Here is a 20,269-nt window from a genome sequence, read left to right as displayed (position 1 = left end):
AAGGCTACAGTAACCAAAACAGCATGGTACTGGTACCAAAACAGAGATATAGACCAGTGGAACAGAACAGAGCCCTCAGAAATAATACCACACATCTACAGTCATCTGATCTTTGACTAACCTGAGAGAAAGAAGAAATGGGGAAAGGATTCCCTATTTAATAAATGGTGCTGGGAAAACTGGCTAGCCATAAGTAGAAAGCTGAAACTGGATCCTTTCCTTAATCATTATACGAAAATTATTTCAAGATGGATTAGAGACTTAAATGTTAGACCTAAAACCATAAAAACCCTAGAAGAAAATCTAGGTAATATCATTCAGGACATAGGCATGGGCAAAGACTTCATGTCTAAAACACCAAAAGCAACGGCAACAAAAGCCAAAAATGACAAATGGGATCTAATTAAATTAAAGAGCTTCTGCACAGCAAAAGAAATTACCATCAGAGTGAACAGGCGACCTACAGAACGGGAGAAAATGTTTGCAATCTACTCATCTGACAAAGGGCTAATATCCAGAACCTACAAAGAACTCAAACAAATTTACAAGAAAAAAACAAACAACCCCATCAAAAAGTGGGCAAAGGATATGAACAGATACTTCTCAAAAGAAGACATTTATACAGCCATCAGACACATGAAAAAATGCTCATCATCACTTGCCATCAGAGAACTGCAAATCAAAACCACAATGAGATACCATCTCACACCAGTTAGAATGGCGATCATTAAAAAGTCAGGAAACAACAGGTGCTGGAGAGGATGTGGAGAAATAGGAGTGCTTTTACACTGTTGGTGGGACTTTAAACTAGTTCAACCATTGTGGAAAACAGTGTGGCAATTCCTCAAGGATTTAAAACGAGAAATCTCATTTTATCCAGCCATCCTATTCCTGGGTATATACCCAAAGGATTATAAATCATGCTGCTATAAAGACACACACACACACGTATGTTTATTGTGGCACTATTCACAATAGGAAAGACTTGGAACCAAAGCAAATGTCCATCAGTGACAGACTGGATGAAGAAAATGTGGCACATATACACCATGGAATACTATGCAGCCATAAGAAAGGATGAGTTCGTGTCCTTTGTAGGGACATGGATGAAGCAGGAAACCATCATTCTCAGCAAACTATCACAAGAACAGAAAACCAAATACCACATGCTCTCACTCATAGGTGGGAATTGAACAATGAGATCACTTGGAGACAGGAAGGGGATCATCCCACATTGGGGCCTATTGTGGGGAGGGGTGAGGGAGAGGGAAAGCATTAGGAGATACACCTAATGTAAATGACGAGTTAATGGGTGCAGCACACTAACATGGCACATGTATACATATGTAACAAACCCGCACGTTGTGCACATGTACCCTAGGACTTAAGGTATATTTAAAAAAAAGAATGTGAAATTTGGAATTATTTACATGGAAATACTGAGTAAGGCAAAAGTCTCCTAAGAAGTATAAACAAAAAGAGGATCAAATATCTAGGCTGAGAAAGTATTCCTAGGCTGGAAAGGATTCACATTTTTAGGACTGCAAAAAGAAGCAATTGAAAGGGACAGAAAAAGATCTATTAAAATTTAAGAACAGAAGCAGAATATTATAGCATTATTTGAAAGAAAACACTCCACATATATACACTGCCTCAGGAAAACAGAAAGATGCAGAACCCTTTAATCACAAATACTACTTTCAAAGTCACTACTTATGATCCTGTTGGCAACCTTATATTAAAGACACAGGCCAATATCAGAAAGGGATAATGGAGGCGGGGGTTGGGGGGAATGAGAGACAATGAAGTGACACCAAAAAAATGTAGTAATAAAACTGGGATATACGAAGATATTGTATACATTAAAAAAGAGATGAAAGTATCTCCCAGAAAATAGAACAAAGAGATAATGAGGTACAACCAAAAAGACACAGAGAGAAAACAAAGGAGACAAAGAAATTAGAGGATCTTCCTTTGAAAGGTCACTATCTAGTAAGTAGGAATTTTAGAAAGAGTGAATGAGAAACATTGTATCAAGAAATTATCAAAGGAATTTCAAATATTTTCTAGGATTTAATTATATGACAATATAATTACATAATTATATAATGAATAATATAATACATAATATACCCTAGCAAGTAAATCATCATTAAATTCTAGAACACCAGGGTTAAGAAAGAGACTCGCAGGAAAAAATAAAAGTTTATATAAAGAATCAGGAATCTGAATGAGACTTTTCAACAGCAAAACTAGACGATGGAAGAAAGTAAATCTTCTGTTTATCCTGCTTCCTATTTGTTCTGCTCACCTGTCCTGACGTAGATAGACATCAAATGCTTTCATTTGATATATGAATTTAAAGTAACTTCAAGTTGAAATACCATTTTCAATATGGGAGTTTAACATCAGCCAGTTTCAAAATTATGAACAGAATACTCAGAACAAACTATGCAGCCAAACTATCAGTAACATATGAAGAGAGAATAATCACATTTTCACACGTGTATAAAAATTTATCACTGACTCTTGTTCAAGAACCCACTGATGGTGTGCTCTGCCAAAATGAGAAAATATATCAATCAGGAGAAACAAGTTTATGTTGTGCTAGTCCCCGAACCTCAGAGGCTTAAAACACAAAAGTTTACGTCTTGCTCAAATTCTGTCTACTGTCTGTGTTCTGCTCTACATCCTTACTGGCGTCATCCTGGGAGTCATACTGACCATGTTGTCATTGTCTGGAACACTGTTGGCAGCCAATATGGAGGGAAAGAGAATGGGTCTAAGCATGCCCTGGCTCTTGTAGCTTCCAGCCAGAAGTAACACATGTCCCTTTGCCTACATTCACTGGCCAGAGAAAGTCCTATGATAAAGCCCAAGCTCACTGCAGGAAGGGAATGCAAACCCACCAAAAGCACTCAATAAGACAGAAAGAACTTGTGACAAACCCTACACATATTCTCAGAAAATACATTTAAAAAGAGATAGACTCATATCTAAGAATCGGTAGACTGAAACAAAACAGAGGCAATGGAAATTCTCCAAATAATTGTTAATGGAAGTACCAAAACAGGATTAAGCAGAGGCTGAGAGAATACTTAATGTGCACTAGAGTTAGAGCAGGTTTTTAGTTCTACTGGAAAGTTTGGGGGAAATGTACTAATAGGCATCCAGAAAACTTAGCCAACAAATAAACAGCAAAGAGGCAATTCACTCTAAAAGAAAATAGTTATCTTGGGAAGGAAATGGTGGATAGTTCAGCTACAGATGATACTTATAAGAAATACTGACACACTGTAAAACTGTGATATGGCTATAGTGGGGACATGCTGACACAAAAGCAGAAACTTTCTCCCATATTTTTTAGTAAGTGGTAGTGGCTCTGTTGTAAGAGTGACATGCTACATATAACAAATTTTAAAAACATTTAAAATTGAAAAACCAAGAATATTAGTATAACAGAGTTATTTCAAAAATACAGTTTACTAATAAAGTAGACAGATAAAAGAGTTGAAAGTGGTTGATTCAGTCCAGTGGATTTCAGTGGTGGAGTAGGGGTCTTTTATTTGTGGGTTATGTACCTTAAACTACATACAGTAAAATTAAAACTTTTTTTAAAAACAATTTTTAAGAACAGTATTAGTTTTACAGAACCATAGAAGAGTTTCTGTGATGAATCAGGAGAGACTTGTTCTGCAAGCAGGGTAATAGATTGTCAAAAAGGAAACAGTAACTTTATGAGACTACAGAGAGATAGTCTGAACACAGAAGACTTACGAAAACATTCTGAATAAAAATGTTTTCAATTATATGTTTTCCCTTCAAGAACTGCTTTTGTCATGCAAAAATTAGCTGGGCATGGTGGTGCACACCTGTAATACCAGCTACTCGGGACTCTGAGGCAGGAGAATTGCTGGAATCAGAAGGCGAAGGTTGCAGTGACCCGAGATTGCGCCAAAGTATTCCAGCCTGGGTGACAGACCAAGACTCCATCATACACACACGCGCACACACACACACACACACACACACACACACAGAATTGCTTTTGTCAAGGCAATGTAATTCCTGAATTTGTTCAATGACAATATAACACTGTTGACCTGTATTTGTGTTCAACTCCTCAGAAGGCCTGAGTTGCTCTTTTTTAAAGTTTTCTACCAAAAGAAGAGTCAATATTAGAGAAGGAAGCCGGTGGCAGAAGTCTTCTTGTTGAAGAGAACATTAAACATTTTCTGACAGTAGGACTGTGTCACTTTCTCATTTTGACCGTGGGACTGTGTCACGTTCTCATTTTATTTTGCAAGTTTTCCATATTTTAAAAATATAATCATTAGAAAACTATTGCTATTCCATTTGCTTGCATGACATTACACTGTCATTTTCATATTTCAGAAAAGTCAGGTATGATGAGGACACAAGAGAGGCCCTAAATACTGTGGAGGGAAGTCTGATTGTACTGGGCTGGTAAGTGAGAAAGAGAAAGCGGTAACTAGAGCAAACAATCACAAAAAGCTTTGTGATTAAAGCCAAGAAACAATGGACAGGATGCTCAGAGAAAGACACACGTTAGAAAGCTTTTGTGAAGTTTTTATGATGAAGAGACTTAATCGTAATTGTGGACCAGAATGAAAGGGTGAAGGAGAGACAGAAAGATTACAAGAGATGGAAGGTGACGGAAATTCTGATGAATGCATACAAGAATGGGGTGTCTTGAAAAGGGGTAAGAACAGTTAATTCTTCAGAAAAGGAATAAAAAGTGTGAAGTTTTCCTTTACTTATGTACAAAATAGTCCAGTTATTATTCATAAACGCACCCAGACTTTAGTAACATGGTTGTAAACTTCACTGTACTTCTTTCCCAGAAAATCATAAACTCCTTGGTCATATTTGTCTTGGTCTTTTTGAATTTAAGAGATGTGTGGTTTTAAATTCTAATATAATTTTAACTCTGAACACCTGCTACAGTCTGAGTAACACAATAACAAATATTATTAACTAGTGATCTACTGGGTCAATAGTGATTAACATACAATCCACCTCTTGTTATTGCCAGATATATGAAACCAGGTGACTGGTAATGAGACCTCTTAAAATGATACTACTACAGATGAACAATACTAATTGAACATAGTGTTTCTTTAATCCTAGAGAAAAAGAATCTAACTGGGTTCTCATTTTCTATGAAGACATGAAAAAGTATTGCTAATTATGAAAAGAAGAAAGGATTTTTTAAAATGTAAATAAGGTATTTTTTGTTCTCCCCGTGCCCTGCAGGAAATTTAAGTCTTCTGTCTATCCCGCTATCTGTCCTGCTCACCTGTCCTGATGTAGGTAGACATCAAATACTTTTTCTGATAGAGGAATTTAAAGCAACTTTAACTTGAACTGCCAATTTTTCAATATGGGAGTTTACCACCAGCTGGCTGAATAGTCTTCTTCATGTGACTCTATGAGTTCAGTTTTACTCTTTGTGTGTTTTATGTGCATTTTACATCATTAGATTTTAAGTCCGTATTTTTAAAGGAAGAGCCAGGCTTTATTAGTCTGTGATAACACTAGGACCAGAAGAAATAGATGGTACAACTGTCACAATGACTATACTACAACATTAAGGAAACAAGAGTTTAATTCTAGAAGTTTAACCAACATTGAATGGCAAACACAGAAAAAATCCTTATGTATAAAAATGTTTAAATGTTATATTTCCTGGTGCCTTTTTTCCCCTAGGTTCTATTATTATTTTGTTTTCCCAACATGAATGTTTTCTTTTCTGTCACACATGCTCCATTAACATGATATGGCTGGGGCACAAGAGCAGTTATGCAAGTCTTGCCCTGAGCAATAGCCAAAGTGGTTCCACCTAATATTAAGAGAGTATAATTCAATTTTTGAAGGTTTTCAAAATTCTTCAACTATTTGCAACAATTTGCATAATTTCAAATTACCAAGTAAATGTCTATTAACTACATGAAAAACTATGAACTGCTATTAACAATGTGTAAGGTCACAAAAATGTTATCAATTGTCTTTTCTGAAGAAAGAGAGTTTGAAGTTTTTGTTTATTCAAGTTGGGGTATGAGAAACATAAGACGCAGGCAGTGACTATGCCCAGGATATATACTACATGTTTAGTCCCCCTGGAGTCTGAGAGGAAAACAAAAAATTAAAAAATAATCTCAAGTAATTTAATTCAAAATGTTGAGGAATGTAAAAATAATAAAGTAAAAATGAGATTTTGAAAGTCTAAGAGCATAGGACATTTGTGATTCCGGTGGTTGACATGTGTTACAATCTGGGCCACCTTTCCAACTCCTCCCTACTGCAGCCCATGAGGTGCTGCTTCAAGTAGAAGAGTTGGAGAATTAACGACGTTAGCCATACAGACAGCACTAAAACTAGAAATTTTAAACATAAGTTTTTATCAGTTATTTTCTGGGATTTAGCATAAAACATATCGTGGGCTCTCATGAGATACAATCTCATGCCGGTTAGAATGGTGATCATTAAAAAGTATGGAAACAACAGATGCTGGCAAGGATGCAGAGCAATAGGAACGCTTTTACACTGTTGGTGGGAGTGTAAATTAGTTCAGCCATTGTGGCAGGCAGTGTGGCGATTCCTCAAGGACCTAGAACCAGAAATACCATTTGACCCAGCAATCACATTACTGGGTATATACCCAAAGGTTGATAAATCATTCTACTATAAAAACACATGCACATGTATTTTTATTGCAGCCCTATTTACAATAGCAAAGACTTGGAACCAACCCACATGGCCATCAATGATAGACTGGATAAAGAAAATGTGGCACATATACATCATCAAATACTATGCAGCCATAAAAAAGAATGAGTTCATGTCCTTTGCACTGACATGAATGAAGCTGGAAACTATTATCCTCAGCAAACTAACACAGAAAAAGAAAAGGAAACACTGCATGTTCTCACTCGTAAATGGGAACTGAACAATGAGAATACATGGACACAGGTATGGGAACATCACACACCGGGGCCTGTTAGGGGGTTGGGGAAAGAGGAGGGGGAGCATTAGGACAAATACCTAATGCATGTGGGGCTTAAAACCTCGATGACAGGTTGACAGGCACAGCAAACCACGATGGCACACGTATACCTATGTGGCAAACTGCATGTTCTGCAGATGTATCCCAGGACTTAAAGTTAAAAAAAAAAAAAAAAAAAAAAGGCCATATTGTGGACTCTCATTGTTGTGGTCAATGAAGAAAGCAGAAGTTTATTTTTTTCATCTACTAAATGAGAGAGAGAAAAGGGACAATAAAATATTCTGCACAAGATAAAGTATATTTTCCTCCTCAGAAAATGTTAGGATTGCATGTGGTTTTTAAAACATGTTTAATAATTTGTGAACAACAGTTGTAAAAGGGGCAACGATAATTTTTTTTTTTACCATATTTAGTTGAGAAGTCCAATCCCTTTACACCTAGGTAGACAACAGTACACAGTATTGGGTGGCAAACAAAAATGCTTAAGTGTAAAGAAAAAAAATGGAATGAGAAGAAAAATGTATCCTATAGGAAAAGTGTAACAAAGGGCATCTTCCCCTTTGGTTATCCTAAGCTACAGATGAATTTTTAGGCCTGACTCCTATGGAAAAGTGCAATACTATGATAAGAATATATGCTTCTTATTGCCCATTTCTATGCGAGTCAGGTCTAAAAATTTATATTTCTATTGCCCTCTTCCATAGGAGTAAGGTCTAAGAATTTATGCCGGCAATATAACAAATCTTAAAGCATGTAAATGAAACAGTTTTAAAACTCTGAAAATAGGAAATGGGATAAATCCTATATCATCTTCTCATCACTTAATGTTATTTTTATTAATCATGAAACATTGCCTCTGAAATGGAGTTATTTATATTTGCAGTACTTTATTTACATGTATGTGTGAAGTAAATGAGATACACATGGTTTTGAATTTTTTTCTAACAAATTTGGATAGGCAATGATTATATTCTTTTACACTGATGCACATTTCTTTTATAAGTTCAAAAAACATTTTTTGTTTTTGTTTTTGTTTGAGACAGATTCTCGCTTTGTCACCGAGGCTGGAGTGCAGTGGCTCGATCTCAGATCACTGCAACCTCCGTATCCCAGGTTCAAATAATTCTCCTGCCTCACCCTCCCGAGTGGCTGGGACCACAGGTGTGCACCACTATGCCTGGCTAATTTCAAAAAATACTTCTTAAGTGCACATTACTATATAACTGATTACAAGAGCTTCAAAAAATAATTGGATCAAATATTGAAAGGAGAGATAAACAAAACTTTGTGATAAGAAAAGTACATAGCATAGAGAAGAAACGTTATTTGTTCGTTACGGATGCTGAGATACAAGCTACCTTGAAAGTTAAAAAATGGGATAGAGGTGGACACGGAAGACAATTTTAATCCCTGCCCTAGCACTCTAACAATTCTCTCTGACAAATACAAAGACTTACAGATACATGAGAACACATGCAAAGGGATAAGAACAATTTACTCTCATTTCATCAACAACAAACTCTTGGCAATGACAGGAAAAAGGTATATTTTAAAGTCTTATCTTACAAATTATTCCAGAATTTTTTGCCATTTGAGAAAACACACCTACATAGACATATACTCACTTTTCTGCTGAAAACCTAAATGAACAACCTTTTATTTTCATGGGGAAACATACTTAACTTTAGGTTTGAATGCCTGCAGAGAGCTGCCAAGTCTTTAGATAGTTTTGTCACAATTTTTTAACTCTTCAACATGCATGCATAACATTTCCTGAAGATGAAGGACTTTTTCAGGGAACTGGATCTCATGTTAAGGACCCTTTGAAACTAAACACTTTGAAGACAAATAAGTTCCAGAAGGATGATGATAAAATCCCTATGTTCTCTTCACAATCACTTTATGGTAGTTAGATGGACTAGTCGAAGAAATCTCAGATCCAAAACATAATGCTCCCCATCAGTTTCTCCTCATCTATGTCAACTCAATGTACATTTTTCATTCCCTCTTCTTTGTATACAATTAAATCAACCAATTTAATGTTCTTAGAGATTCAATCCATCATAAAAGTTTTGAAAATATAAAAACATTACAAGGGAAAAACGGAAGAGTAAATTGAGATCTTAAGTCTTCAAGAATTTCAGAATTGATTTTATATTTCTGATATCCTTAATATTTATCATTGTCTGTCACTAAAATACATAGGTGTGTTTCTTAAAATTTTCAAAGTGAATGTTCATCATAACTGGCATGTTTGGAAATTCTGTGCAATAAGCTGGAGAAGTCAGTAAGTATAAGGAGTGAAGTGAAGAAAACACTCTGCAGGGTGAAAATAGAGATGAGAATTTTTGTCAATGTATGTAAAAAATACATAATGAAAATATATATGGGAAGTATTTAAAGTACCACTTATTTCATTTTCATTTCTTATTTTTATGAAGATCTTACTAAAAGTATTACAGGAAAAACTGAATGTAAGAAATGAATAATCAATAATCAATTCAAAGAGAAGATTACTGATGTAATAGTCAACCATAAAAAAACCATTAGGAAATACTGAAATATATTTAGTTGGTTACTCAAGGAAAAGTTGGTGTATCATATAAACATAAGGAGGCTTCTATAGGACTTTAGGTGATCATCAAATTATGTTTAAAATTGGACACATCTTATTATTATAAAATGAGTGTATGTATTTGTATTTGTTTATAATAAAAAAGTCTAGACTGTTTTACAAGATAATATTTTTAAAGAGAGCATATGTTATGAGTATATACAACACACATGTTTATATATTAGTTTTGAGTTGTTAAAGTTTCTCACATTCAAATGTGTAGTTTAAGATTTAGAAATAGGTACTAAGTTATATTAAATATTTCATATTTATTCATAAATGATCATGCAGCAATAGGTGTGGAAGCCAGTATAAGAACATTAGTGTTGTAGAGAAATTTAGAGATCACCATTTTTAACTAAGTACAAGAATCTTTGACATATAATTAGCTGACCTTTCTTTGAAGACCTACTGTATTTTGCACCTCTGAAACAGCTTCTTATACTTTTGGACTACATTAAAATTTAAAAAAAGAAGCATTATATATATACTGGTTATGTATCTACATATATTTTTTATATTTTAAATAACATTTTCTTTTCTCTAGCTTATTTTACTGTAAGATTACAATGCATAATACATATGACATAGAAAATATGTGTTAACTGATGGCTTATGTTATCGGTAAGGCTTCCTTCTGGTCACTAGTGCTAAGCTATTAGTAGTTAACTTTTGGGGGAGTAAAAAGTTATATGCATATTTTTGACTGTGTAGGGGTAATGGCCTCCCTAACCTTCACATTGTAGTGTTTATGGCTATATAACACTGTGATTTTAATTAATGCCACTGAATTGTATACTTAAAATGGTAAAAATGGCACATTTTACATTTTACATATTTTATCACAATAAAAATAAATAACAAATCACCTTAGCTAACATATACTCCTTTTTATTTATAAAATAACTCAATATGTCATTAATAATTACCTATACTATGTGCTGGATATTTATACTAGGAGTGGAAGACATAGTGGTAAGCATAACACAAGGCAATAGAAAAATAAAGTGATCTTTAGTATGGTGTACATTTGTAGCATAACTGAAATGAATAACATCCATAAAGTGACTTCAGAAAACTTCAAAGTTCTGTGTCATCCTTAAGCAGTCTTTTGAAATGTTGTAAATAAACAATGTATGCTTTTAAATGCTCTTCATAAATGTTAAATATATTGAGACTATACAATACTTATTTTCTCCATTGGCTGAATAGAGTTCTTCAGAAAGAAAGGAAATACTAGAAATGCAGCTTATTCTAATGCAAACTGAAATGTGGTGGGTAAAGAAAATCATACCTTAATCACATATAAGAGCATCTAATTAAAACATATAAACAGGTTCCTATATTTACCATCCAGATTTATGCACTCAGATGCTAAGGGAATGATGGAGAGATTAGAACCTTATAATAATAATACAGAAAGGCTTCATAAAATAAAAGCGTTTGAAATAATTGGGAAGATATGAGGTACAGGAACAACCATATTGGTTTCATTAATACTTGGAATAAAATTTTATTGAGTTACATACACATAGAAATGAACACATGTAAAAAACAGAGAATGTTGAATAATGTCTATCATCTAGTTGGCAGTACTACATTAGTATCCATTTCCTGGTTTTGATACTCTACTACAGTTATATGTAAGATGTTACTTTTGGAGGAAGCTGAGGGAAGGTTACATGGGACTCTGTGTACTATTTTTGCAACTTCCTGTGAGTCTCTAATTATTTAAACATCGAAACCACAGAAAAAATGATCATGAGGAAATGTACAATGGAACAAAAAAAGAGGATACAGAAAACTACTTATTACGTGATAGCTAATAAAAATAAAGCATATTAAAATATGCATAAGACAAAAATGAAGAAAATCTACCACCAGAAAAGGGAACATGAACTAGAGGGAAAACTGTGAGATAGATATATATATATATATATATATATATATATATATATATAGAGAGAGAGAGAGAGAGAGAGAGAGAGAGAGAGAGTTTTCACTATTTTTCAAAATTGTTGTAATTTGTCTGAAAAACTTATACAATGTAGACACAGGAAAATAAAGATAAAAGAAAAATAAACCAAAATATTGGGAGAAAGGGAAATGTGAAATTTGAGGCACAGTATGGAAAGAAATTTTAGGTCAGGGAGTTGGACTTAGTGTCAGGGATCCAGGGATTCAGCATATTCTACATTCCTTCTCTTCTGTCACAGACATTAAACACTCTTAAAAATGATCCTGCAGGTGGCCTAGGCTTATTGATTTCTTTTTTCCCTCAATCTTACTAGAATTATGAGAAATTAGACACGAGGAAAAAAAAGACTGTTGTTCTTTTCTATCATTTCTTTCTTTTGTGTGTGTGTGTGTGTGTGTGTTTTTTTTAGACTGAGTCTCACTCTGTCGCCCAGGCTGGAGTGCAGTGGTGCAATCTCGGCTCACTGTAACCTCCACCTCCCGGGTTCAAGAGATTCTCCTGCCTCAGCCTCCTAAGTAGCTGGGACTACAGGTGCCCACAGCATGCCTGGCTAATTTTTGTAATTTTAGTAGGGACGGGTTTCACTATGTTGGCCAGGCTGGTCCGGAACTCCTGACCTCGTGATCCACCTGCCTTGGCCTCCCAAAGTGCTGGGATTACAGGCCTGAGCCACCACGCCCAGCCTTAGTTTATCATTTCCAACAGATGAGGTCAGAACTTTTTGTTTATTCATAAACTTTTACCTCTCTAATTTGAAGTGGATATGTGCTAAGTTCTTATATGTAAGTGTTACATGATGTGTGAGTATTGTATGTATTGCAGGTAGCTTAGAAAAAATATTTTATAACATAAAAGAGACTGAAAATGTCTTATACCTGCTAACGTCTCTAAGAGTTTTAAAAAATAATCCAACAATAAAATACCTCACAGAATTAATTAAAAGTAATTTGAATTATATGCTCTTTAAATCTATGATTAAATTTTCATCCAGGAATGCTGTAAGTAATTAAACATATAACAGACAGAGAGTCTGTCTTCCTGTTGCAATGTGTTCTGTACTGATTCTCCCCAAGATATATTAAATACAATTTTCCAATTATTTTCTATTGATACTCCTTTTCCTTTAAAATGTCTACATTTTCAGTGTATAATTTTCTCCATATTTTCTAATAATTTAAAATCTTTATTGTTATTTGACTATAATCTTTATGCCTCACCGTATTTTCACCTTCCTGTTTAACTTTTATTTATACTTTAGGACATATTACAAACTTTTATGGCAATAAAGATTATATAATATAGCCACTCCAAAAACATTAAATGCCCAAATTTGCCCCCTTTAACTTGGAAATGACATTATACCACAGGTAAGAGGTGGGGTCACCCACCATCTAGACAGCAAGGCAGGGATTTCTTAGATATTAGAAAATGAAAAGGTGGCTCTTTTAAAACAGAATCTGTAGTAAATGATCATGAACTATCCAATACTGTTTAACGGTTAGACATTTCTTACTAGCCTTAATTCTATACTATTAACACACTACAACATTTTATATTAAAAATACTCTTGAAGAAGGTATTGTATTATACACTGCCTAGGTAAACAAATAAATACTATATATTGCCTGGCCACTTAATTTCTACTGTTGTTTTTTACATTTTCTAATTTTTTAAAAATTGTCTTTGCTATCCCTTGACCTTAATCACATATGGCTACTTGATTTCTGATGTGTTGTAAATGAGGCTGGTAACTGGCTTGAGCAGGTAACACAAGCTTGTCCAAGCTGTGGCCAATGGGCTGCATGTGGCCCAGGACAGCTTTGAATGTGGCCCAACACAAATTCATAAACTTTTTTAAAACATTACAAGACCTTTTTTTTTTTTTTTTTTTAGTTCATCAGCTGTCATTAGTGTTAGTATATGTTATGTGTGGCCCAAGATGATTCTTCTTCCAATGTGGCCCCAGGAAGCCAAAAGATTAGACACTGCTGAATGTCTAATCCCAATCTGAAGAGGAATGAGAGACTCATTCCTCTCCAGACCTCAGGTTTCTGAGGAAACAGGGCTCAGGCTGTTTCTTCAGCCCAGTTCTCCTTCTCTGCTTATGCTGAATAGAATACCTTGCACCTTCAGGGCTCATTTTCAGTTCGCCTCAATAAACCTTTCCATGACAATCTTATTGTTGGTACACAGGACTCATTTACTGAACCACACAAAGGTAACTGCTCATTTATATTCAATTTTAAGTATCAGGTCATAATTTTTTTATCGTTCTTAACTGAATTCAAATTTAGCTTCAAAACTGGCAAGTTTCATCGATAATACTAAACGTGAGAAATGGAACAATGTGTAAGTCTTTAGTAACCATCAAAATGCTTAAAAAATGTAGTTATTAAATAACTACAAAATTAAATGTGACATAACTTCATCATGATAATTAGAATTTCATGATATTTCTAAAGACAATGGGGAAAAAACATCTACTCCATCCCTGGTTTTCTTGTATTTGAAATCTTACTATATACACCAAAAATCCTTTCACTATTGAGTACTTACAATGAATATTTTTTAATAGGCCTCTATGTTCTCTTATCTATGTCTTTGAACCTCAGTCTCAGGTTTACAGCATTTAGCAGAAGAAAAGTGTATTTTTTCTTTTGTACTATTTGACTCAACTATATCAAACTGGAGAAAAAATGAAAAACGCAAATGTTCAAAGGCCAAATCAAAAAAAAAAAAAAAAAAAAAAAGATTGTTCTTTAGTTGTGGTTCTTTTATAATTGTTGTCTTTAGAAGTCCTGGGTTAATGCTTTGATCATATCAGTGAAGTCACTAAAATTCTTTTTATTTAAGTATATGAGGTATTTAGAAAAAAGTAAATTCAAACAAACCACAAAATAATTCATTTTGCAGGCCTATTACTTTATATTACTTATACATCTTTAGGTTTTCAGTGAGAGTAGAAATGACTTACTAAGCATGCCTTTGCTTAATCATTGCGTCCAGTCAGAAAGCGCTTAAATACTAAGAATTTTTTAAATATACAGTTTCTCAATTTATAAAATATTTTCTATTGATAGATAAGGCACAGAAAAATGCAAGTGATGTCTGCTAAGCTTTACTTACAAAAACTTAAAGAAATGCTATGGGATAACATCAGTCCATTTTTCCTGCAGTGTATCTTATGGAGACTTCCTTAAAAAATCTGGAAGTAATTACTAACTATTATAGTAACTAAAGAAGTTTACTTGAAAACTAAATCTGCTATTCATCAAAGAGCACAATATGGTAAAAATAATGTAATAAACAAATAAGTACACATAGAGAATAAGCACCTTAACCATATCTAATTATAAAACTTTTTTTAAAAAGCTACGATAAAAGATAGTATCAGACCTCTGATATACTGAAGAATCTGTAGAAGACCTTGTACTCCCTAATTAACCTCTGATTTGATATTAAGTTTTTTACTTTAGTTCATTTCACTTCAAAATGATATGAAACCAATTTTTAAAATGCTACTAACGTCAACTTTAATACAAAATAAAAGTGAAGAAGAATAAATATATTTGTATCATAAAATCTATATCAGAAAAAAATCCGGAAAACAGTAAAAAATGTTTTGGGTATTTGTGGAATGATAAATACATCATAATGATAACTTTAACAGCTTCTTCTTAAGACTTAAATACGTTTTCCACACAGATGTAAAATTACACTGGGGGGTAGACTGCATGATACATCCCTTGGAGTTTAAAAGTTTGCCCATATGAACTGAATTATCCTTGACAAGTACCTTCAGACACTTGTAATATGATCTCATGTAAATTTAGACCACATTTTGGGTACAAACTATTAGCAATAGTAAGTTTATTCAGGAGCTCAGATAAGAAAGAAAAGCTAATATCCTTAATAATATGTAGTTGCTAACAGGAAATTTCCAAAATGAAAATGAGAAGCATAAAAATAAAAGCCATCTAATGTGTTGTAGCAAAGAAAAACAAAATCCTATAAAAAACCCAATATTGCATTTTCTTTTCCCTTTTTCTTAGCTGCCTGGTCTCTCAAAAAATTTTTATCTTTCAATGGCTTGTCTAAATTTGGAAAAAGAAAAGCATATTTTATACAAATAAATACATTAAAAATTCTATTTGCAGAATTCTAACTTATTCTAACCAGCATTAAATTACAATATGAATAAGATCTTAGTTTGATTTCTCACTGTGGAAAAAATATATACATAGTATATCAAGATAGTAACTTAAAGCTACTCATTCAGATTTTCAACTATTTTTATTAGTATTAATACTGCTCATGATAATAACATGGAGCTATCAAGACTTACAAAAGGCTCTCTGTAGAGTAAAACAAAAAGTACTCAGAACTCTGCAGCTTTCAAGATTCATCAGGATTACCTACTGCCTTGGCACAAAGATGGCCTACAGAACTGTACTAATTCTACAGGGACTGTGCTTCATTCTACAAGAGATGCATTAAGGGCTGTAGAAGAACTGCTTTGGAGAGAGCTATGCCAAGCAGTCTCCACAGCATCATTAACTGTATTTATTTCTCTTTTCAGAGGTATGCTACTGCTATGTTGCCCTGTTAATGGATGAAAATAGGATGTAAATCATCTTGAATTTAAGTAGTATAGAAAAATGGCACATCATTTTAAGAAACTTTGAAGACATGTCCATTTTTTAGTATGTGTGTCCTTACAACTAAAGACATGATTTTAGTTGGAGCAATTAAAAGACATTGGTCCATTAAAAGACATGGAGCAATACATGATCTACAAAGATAGTTCTAGAAGCTTAATTTCACAGTAAAATGGTAAACTTATCCCCCCGAATAGGAATAAAGGAGGATTATTTGTTTCATTAAAAATATTTAGTGGAAAGCATTATTTCAGTTAAACAGAAAAATAACCAAAACAATTGGGAGCTATTTTAAAGAATAAGCATATATTTTTAATTTACTTAAATGAGGTGCATTTAATCAATTAAATACTTGAAATATTTAAAAAACTGAATTATTTTAAAAATTCAACTTAAAAAATCAAATCGAGAGGCATGTTTACAATATTGCTTTGCTGCAACACTGAAAGAAAGTGCACTGCATAGAGAGCTTAAATTTCTCACTCTTCCTTTCAATCAATATCTGAGGCAAAGTTTCATCTCTAGGGCCCTTAATGGCAGGAATTCCTGGAGCCAGCAAATGAGTAATGTTAAACCTATGATTAGATGATGAGGCCATCAAAGACACTAGATCTTAATGCTACATTCCTCTTTATTTCTCTGAACAGCAGTGAAACACAGGGCTATAGAAGAAGGAATTCTAAGCTATTTTTCCATTAAAGCATTTTACAGAACTGTGCATCATCATGAATCGAAAAGATCCAGATAGTCTCTCGAACTCAGGACTTCAACAGTAGGTGACAACATTTTCAAATGCCCTGCAGATGAGCTCCTCACAGGGATGCTGCTTTCTTTAACCTCTTCCTTATCAATACTGTTCCTGGCTATAATGAGGAACATGGGCCTAACGATTTTCCTAGGAATATATTCTTGAAGAAAGTAAACCTGAAAACTGAAAATCAATTGGTAAGTTTTTCGTTTGTTTTGTTTAGTTTTGCTGATGTTTTAGAGGATCACTTGAATTCATTTTGTTGTTTATTTGCAAGTTAGCTATAGCTTTAAGCAAACCTCAGGCCAGTAATTAGGAAGAGCTTAGATATATGTTTCTTTCTACTGGGGAAACTATGAATAAAGGTAATAACTGCTTATTACAAACATACACAAGCTCTTATTTCATTCTGACATTACAGAATATTTAACACTAATATGATAATCAGGATAATCAGGACTACTAGGAGACCTGACAGAGCTGGTGAGAAGAAAGACCAATAGGTTCCAATTTAAGTAATCAGAAAATATATTTACATTTATTTTTGGTTTCTCTGTAATTGTTAAGAAGAAACAATACCCAACAATTACCATTTATCTTTGATTCTGATTATTAAAGATAAACAGCTCAAGTAGATTTTTAGAATTTATACTGACATATACAAATTACACTTAAAAAAAGAGAAAGCAGCAAGGTCTTAAGCTGTATTATACACTTTGGGCATGGAATTAAAAAACTTACTTTTCATTATCTCAAATATAATAGAGAAGAAGAAACAATGTAATTAATAATACATTTAAAAATTATAAATTACGATGTTTATATATGCATTATATATGTATTTTATATACATATATATGATAGGAAACAATGGAAGAATTGAAAGGGTAGGAGAATAATACTGCTAAAAAGACTAGAAGAAGGGAGAGGGAGAATAAGTCAATATTTACATGGTAAGATAATCTATATACTAATATAACTCAATGTAAATTATTTTCTCCAACTATGGGATAACAGATGGAAATCTTAAAAATATATAAACATACACTTACATGCACGTACTTTTTATTATTAGTCACAAAAGTCCTCATATATTAATGTAATTGAGTGAATGAGATTTTGTACCTGAGAACAAAGCAGCATAACAAGCTCAACCACAGATGTGCTGGACTTCATACAAACAAGGCCTACAACAAAGAAAGGTTAAAACAAAATGAAATTACAATGGTAGAAATTACCATTCTGAGTTAATTCATTATATAATTTTAATGTATAAAAAAGCTTTCTTTTAAATAGAATTCCTAAAGTAAACTGAATGAAAATGTTCACCTAACATACATTTTTAACAATAATTTAAAACTATTCAGATACACAAGATGATGTGAAAATACTTGAAAACTGACTTCATGCTTTGGTTGTTTATTTGGTTGAGGCATTTCTTACATTTAAACAAAATGGGGAAGGTTAGTAAAATCGATGAGCTATGTATAGCTGCTATTACTCCAACAACATTTATTATATGGTTGTTTCCTTGGAGCAAAGAACAATAATCATTGAAGTTCTGCCTAAATTCTGTTCCAAAAGACAAAATCAATTTACAAACAGGTAATTTCCACAGCTTATCAGTTATTAAATAATTTTAAAAATAATAAAAAAGAATGTATGATTAACACATCAATCAATGCTTATAAAATATTGCACTGTTATACTTCCAATCTCCCCAAATAGATAGCAGAAGAAAAAAAGTGGAATGTAATAATGTCTATGTAATAATGGCTACTACTCATTGATCACTTACTATGCGCTGGGCAATATTTAACACATTGGCACAGTGCCTTATGTGCATGGTCTCATTTAATTATCATTATACTCTGTGACACAGTATTATTATTCCCATTCTACAGGTTAAGAACTTATTCTTCCTATAAACAGTTTAAACATTAATTCTTATTATATGTATTGATGAAAAGTTATCAAGATTTTTTCCAATTAAAAGTATGACTGCTGTATAACAATGTACATGATAAGAAAACAGATCTTAATTGGTAGTTTTTTGAAGTGCCAACATAGAGAATGAGGTAATCAAGTATTAATAAAGCTGTTGAGAGTAAGTTAATTATGATGTTTGGTAATTTAAAAATATTTTCTAAAGTTTTTCACTGCTTTCAAAATTAAAGTAACTTAATAAATAGATTTTTTCCTCTTTCAAAAATAATTTCGATATAACAAGAACATTCATAGTTTTTAGAAATGCTATCATTTTTCTTCCTTTGATGATAAATGTAATTAGTAAAAGCATCATACAGTAAGAAAGGCAATGGTCTTAACATGGCCTAAATTTGTTGCTAAATGGAAAGTCGAAGTGAAACCAGTTATTGTTTCTTAAGGTGATTTCAATAAACAGTCTCAAATGCCTTCTAGACACTAGCATGTATATTTACTGTAGGCAGTGGATAGACACCCTTTTGTGCCCATTTTGCTAACGACCCTATCTCCTCATTGTACCGACTGACAGAACAAGCTATAAAAACATACTAGTGTTCCATCTCATCAGATCTTTGGGCAGACAGTTAACTAATGAAATAAGAGGCAGATGTGAGAAGCTCATTTAAGAGACAATTGGTGTAATCGATCAGCAATTCTCATGCTCAAGTTCTAGGGAGTCAGAAAGATTAATGGGACATGTATCACCTGTTGGCTACTCAAAGATTTGAATTCTGACAAAGAGAAAACAAGTAAAAGGCCAAATGATCATAATTAAACTCATGTAAATTTAGACAATAAGGCTTTGATATAAAGAATTATTCACATATATTCTGTGTCTGAGTTTTTAAATATGTAACAAATTGAAGTAAAATTAGGAAAAACATGAAATTGCATTCATTTCTCAGAAGTCAATTTTTTAAATGAACTTTTAAAAAACACTATGTAACAAGAACATTTATAGTTTTTACAAATACCATCATTCCATCATAAGAAAAATATAAACAAATGCTTCATTAATGCTTTGTTCAAAAGGAATGACAAAAAACTGATACAATACCAAAATTGCAATTTGGAAACAGTGCTCTCAGTATTTTGTAAAAGGCCATTGTGATTTCAAGTCCATAGAACCTCACACCTTTACTCATGTGTTTTGTCTAATTAGTTTTGGACAGAAGGAACAAATGAATTTTCCCAAAAGCAAAAGAAAAACTAAATGTGACAATGAGAACACAAGCAGAGGCAAATTTGAAAGATCTAT

General features: G+C 33.2%; 1 protein-coding gene across 4 annotated transcripts in view; it reads right to left on the bottom strand.

Moving 5' to 3' along the window:
• Nucleotides 1–20,269, bottom strand: part of NBEA (neurobeachin) — a 731,202-nt gene that overhangs the window by 385,604 nt on the left and 325,329 nt on the right. For all 4 annotated transcript variants that reach the window (XM_073013351.1, XM_073013354.1, XM_073013348.1 and 1 more), the window contains one exon: nucleotides 18,151–18,212. In XM_073013351.1, coding sequence (XP_072869452.1) covers nucleotides 18,151–18,212 — 62 coding nt within the window. The remainder of the gene's footprint in view (nucleotides 1–18,150; nucleotides 18,213–20,269) is intronic.

Source organism: Chlorocebus sabaeus, chromosome 3 (genome assembly GCF_047675955.1).
Source record: "Chlorocebus sabaeus isolate Y175 chromosome 3, mChlSab1.0.hap1, whole genome shotgun sequence".
In the NCBI taxonomy this organism is placed as follows: Eukaryota; Metazoa; Chordata; class Mammalia; order Primates; family Cercopithecidae; genus Chlorocebus; species Chlorocebus sabaeus.
This window is presented reverse-complemented; position numbering and strand designations above follow the sequence as displayed.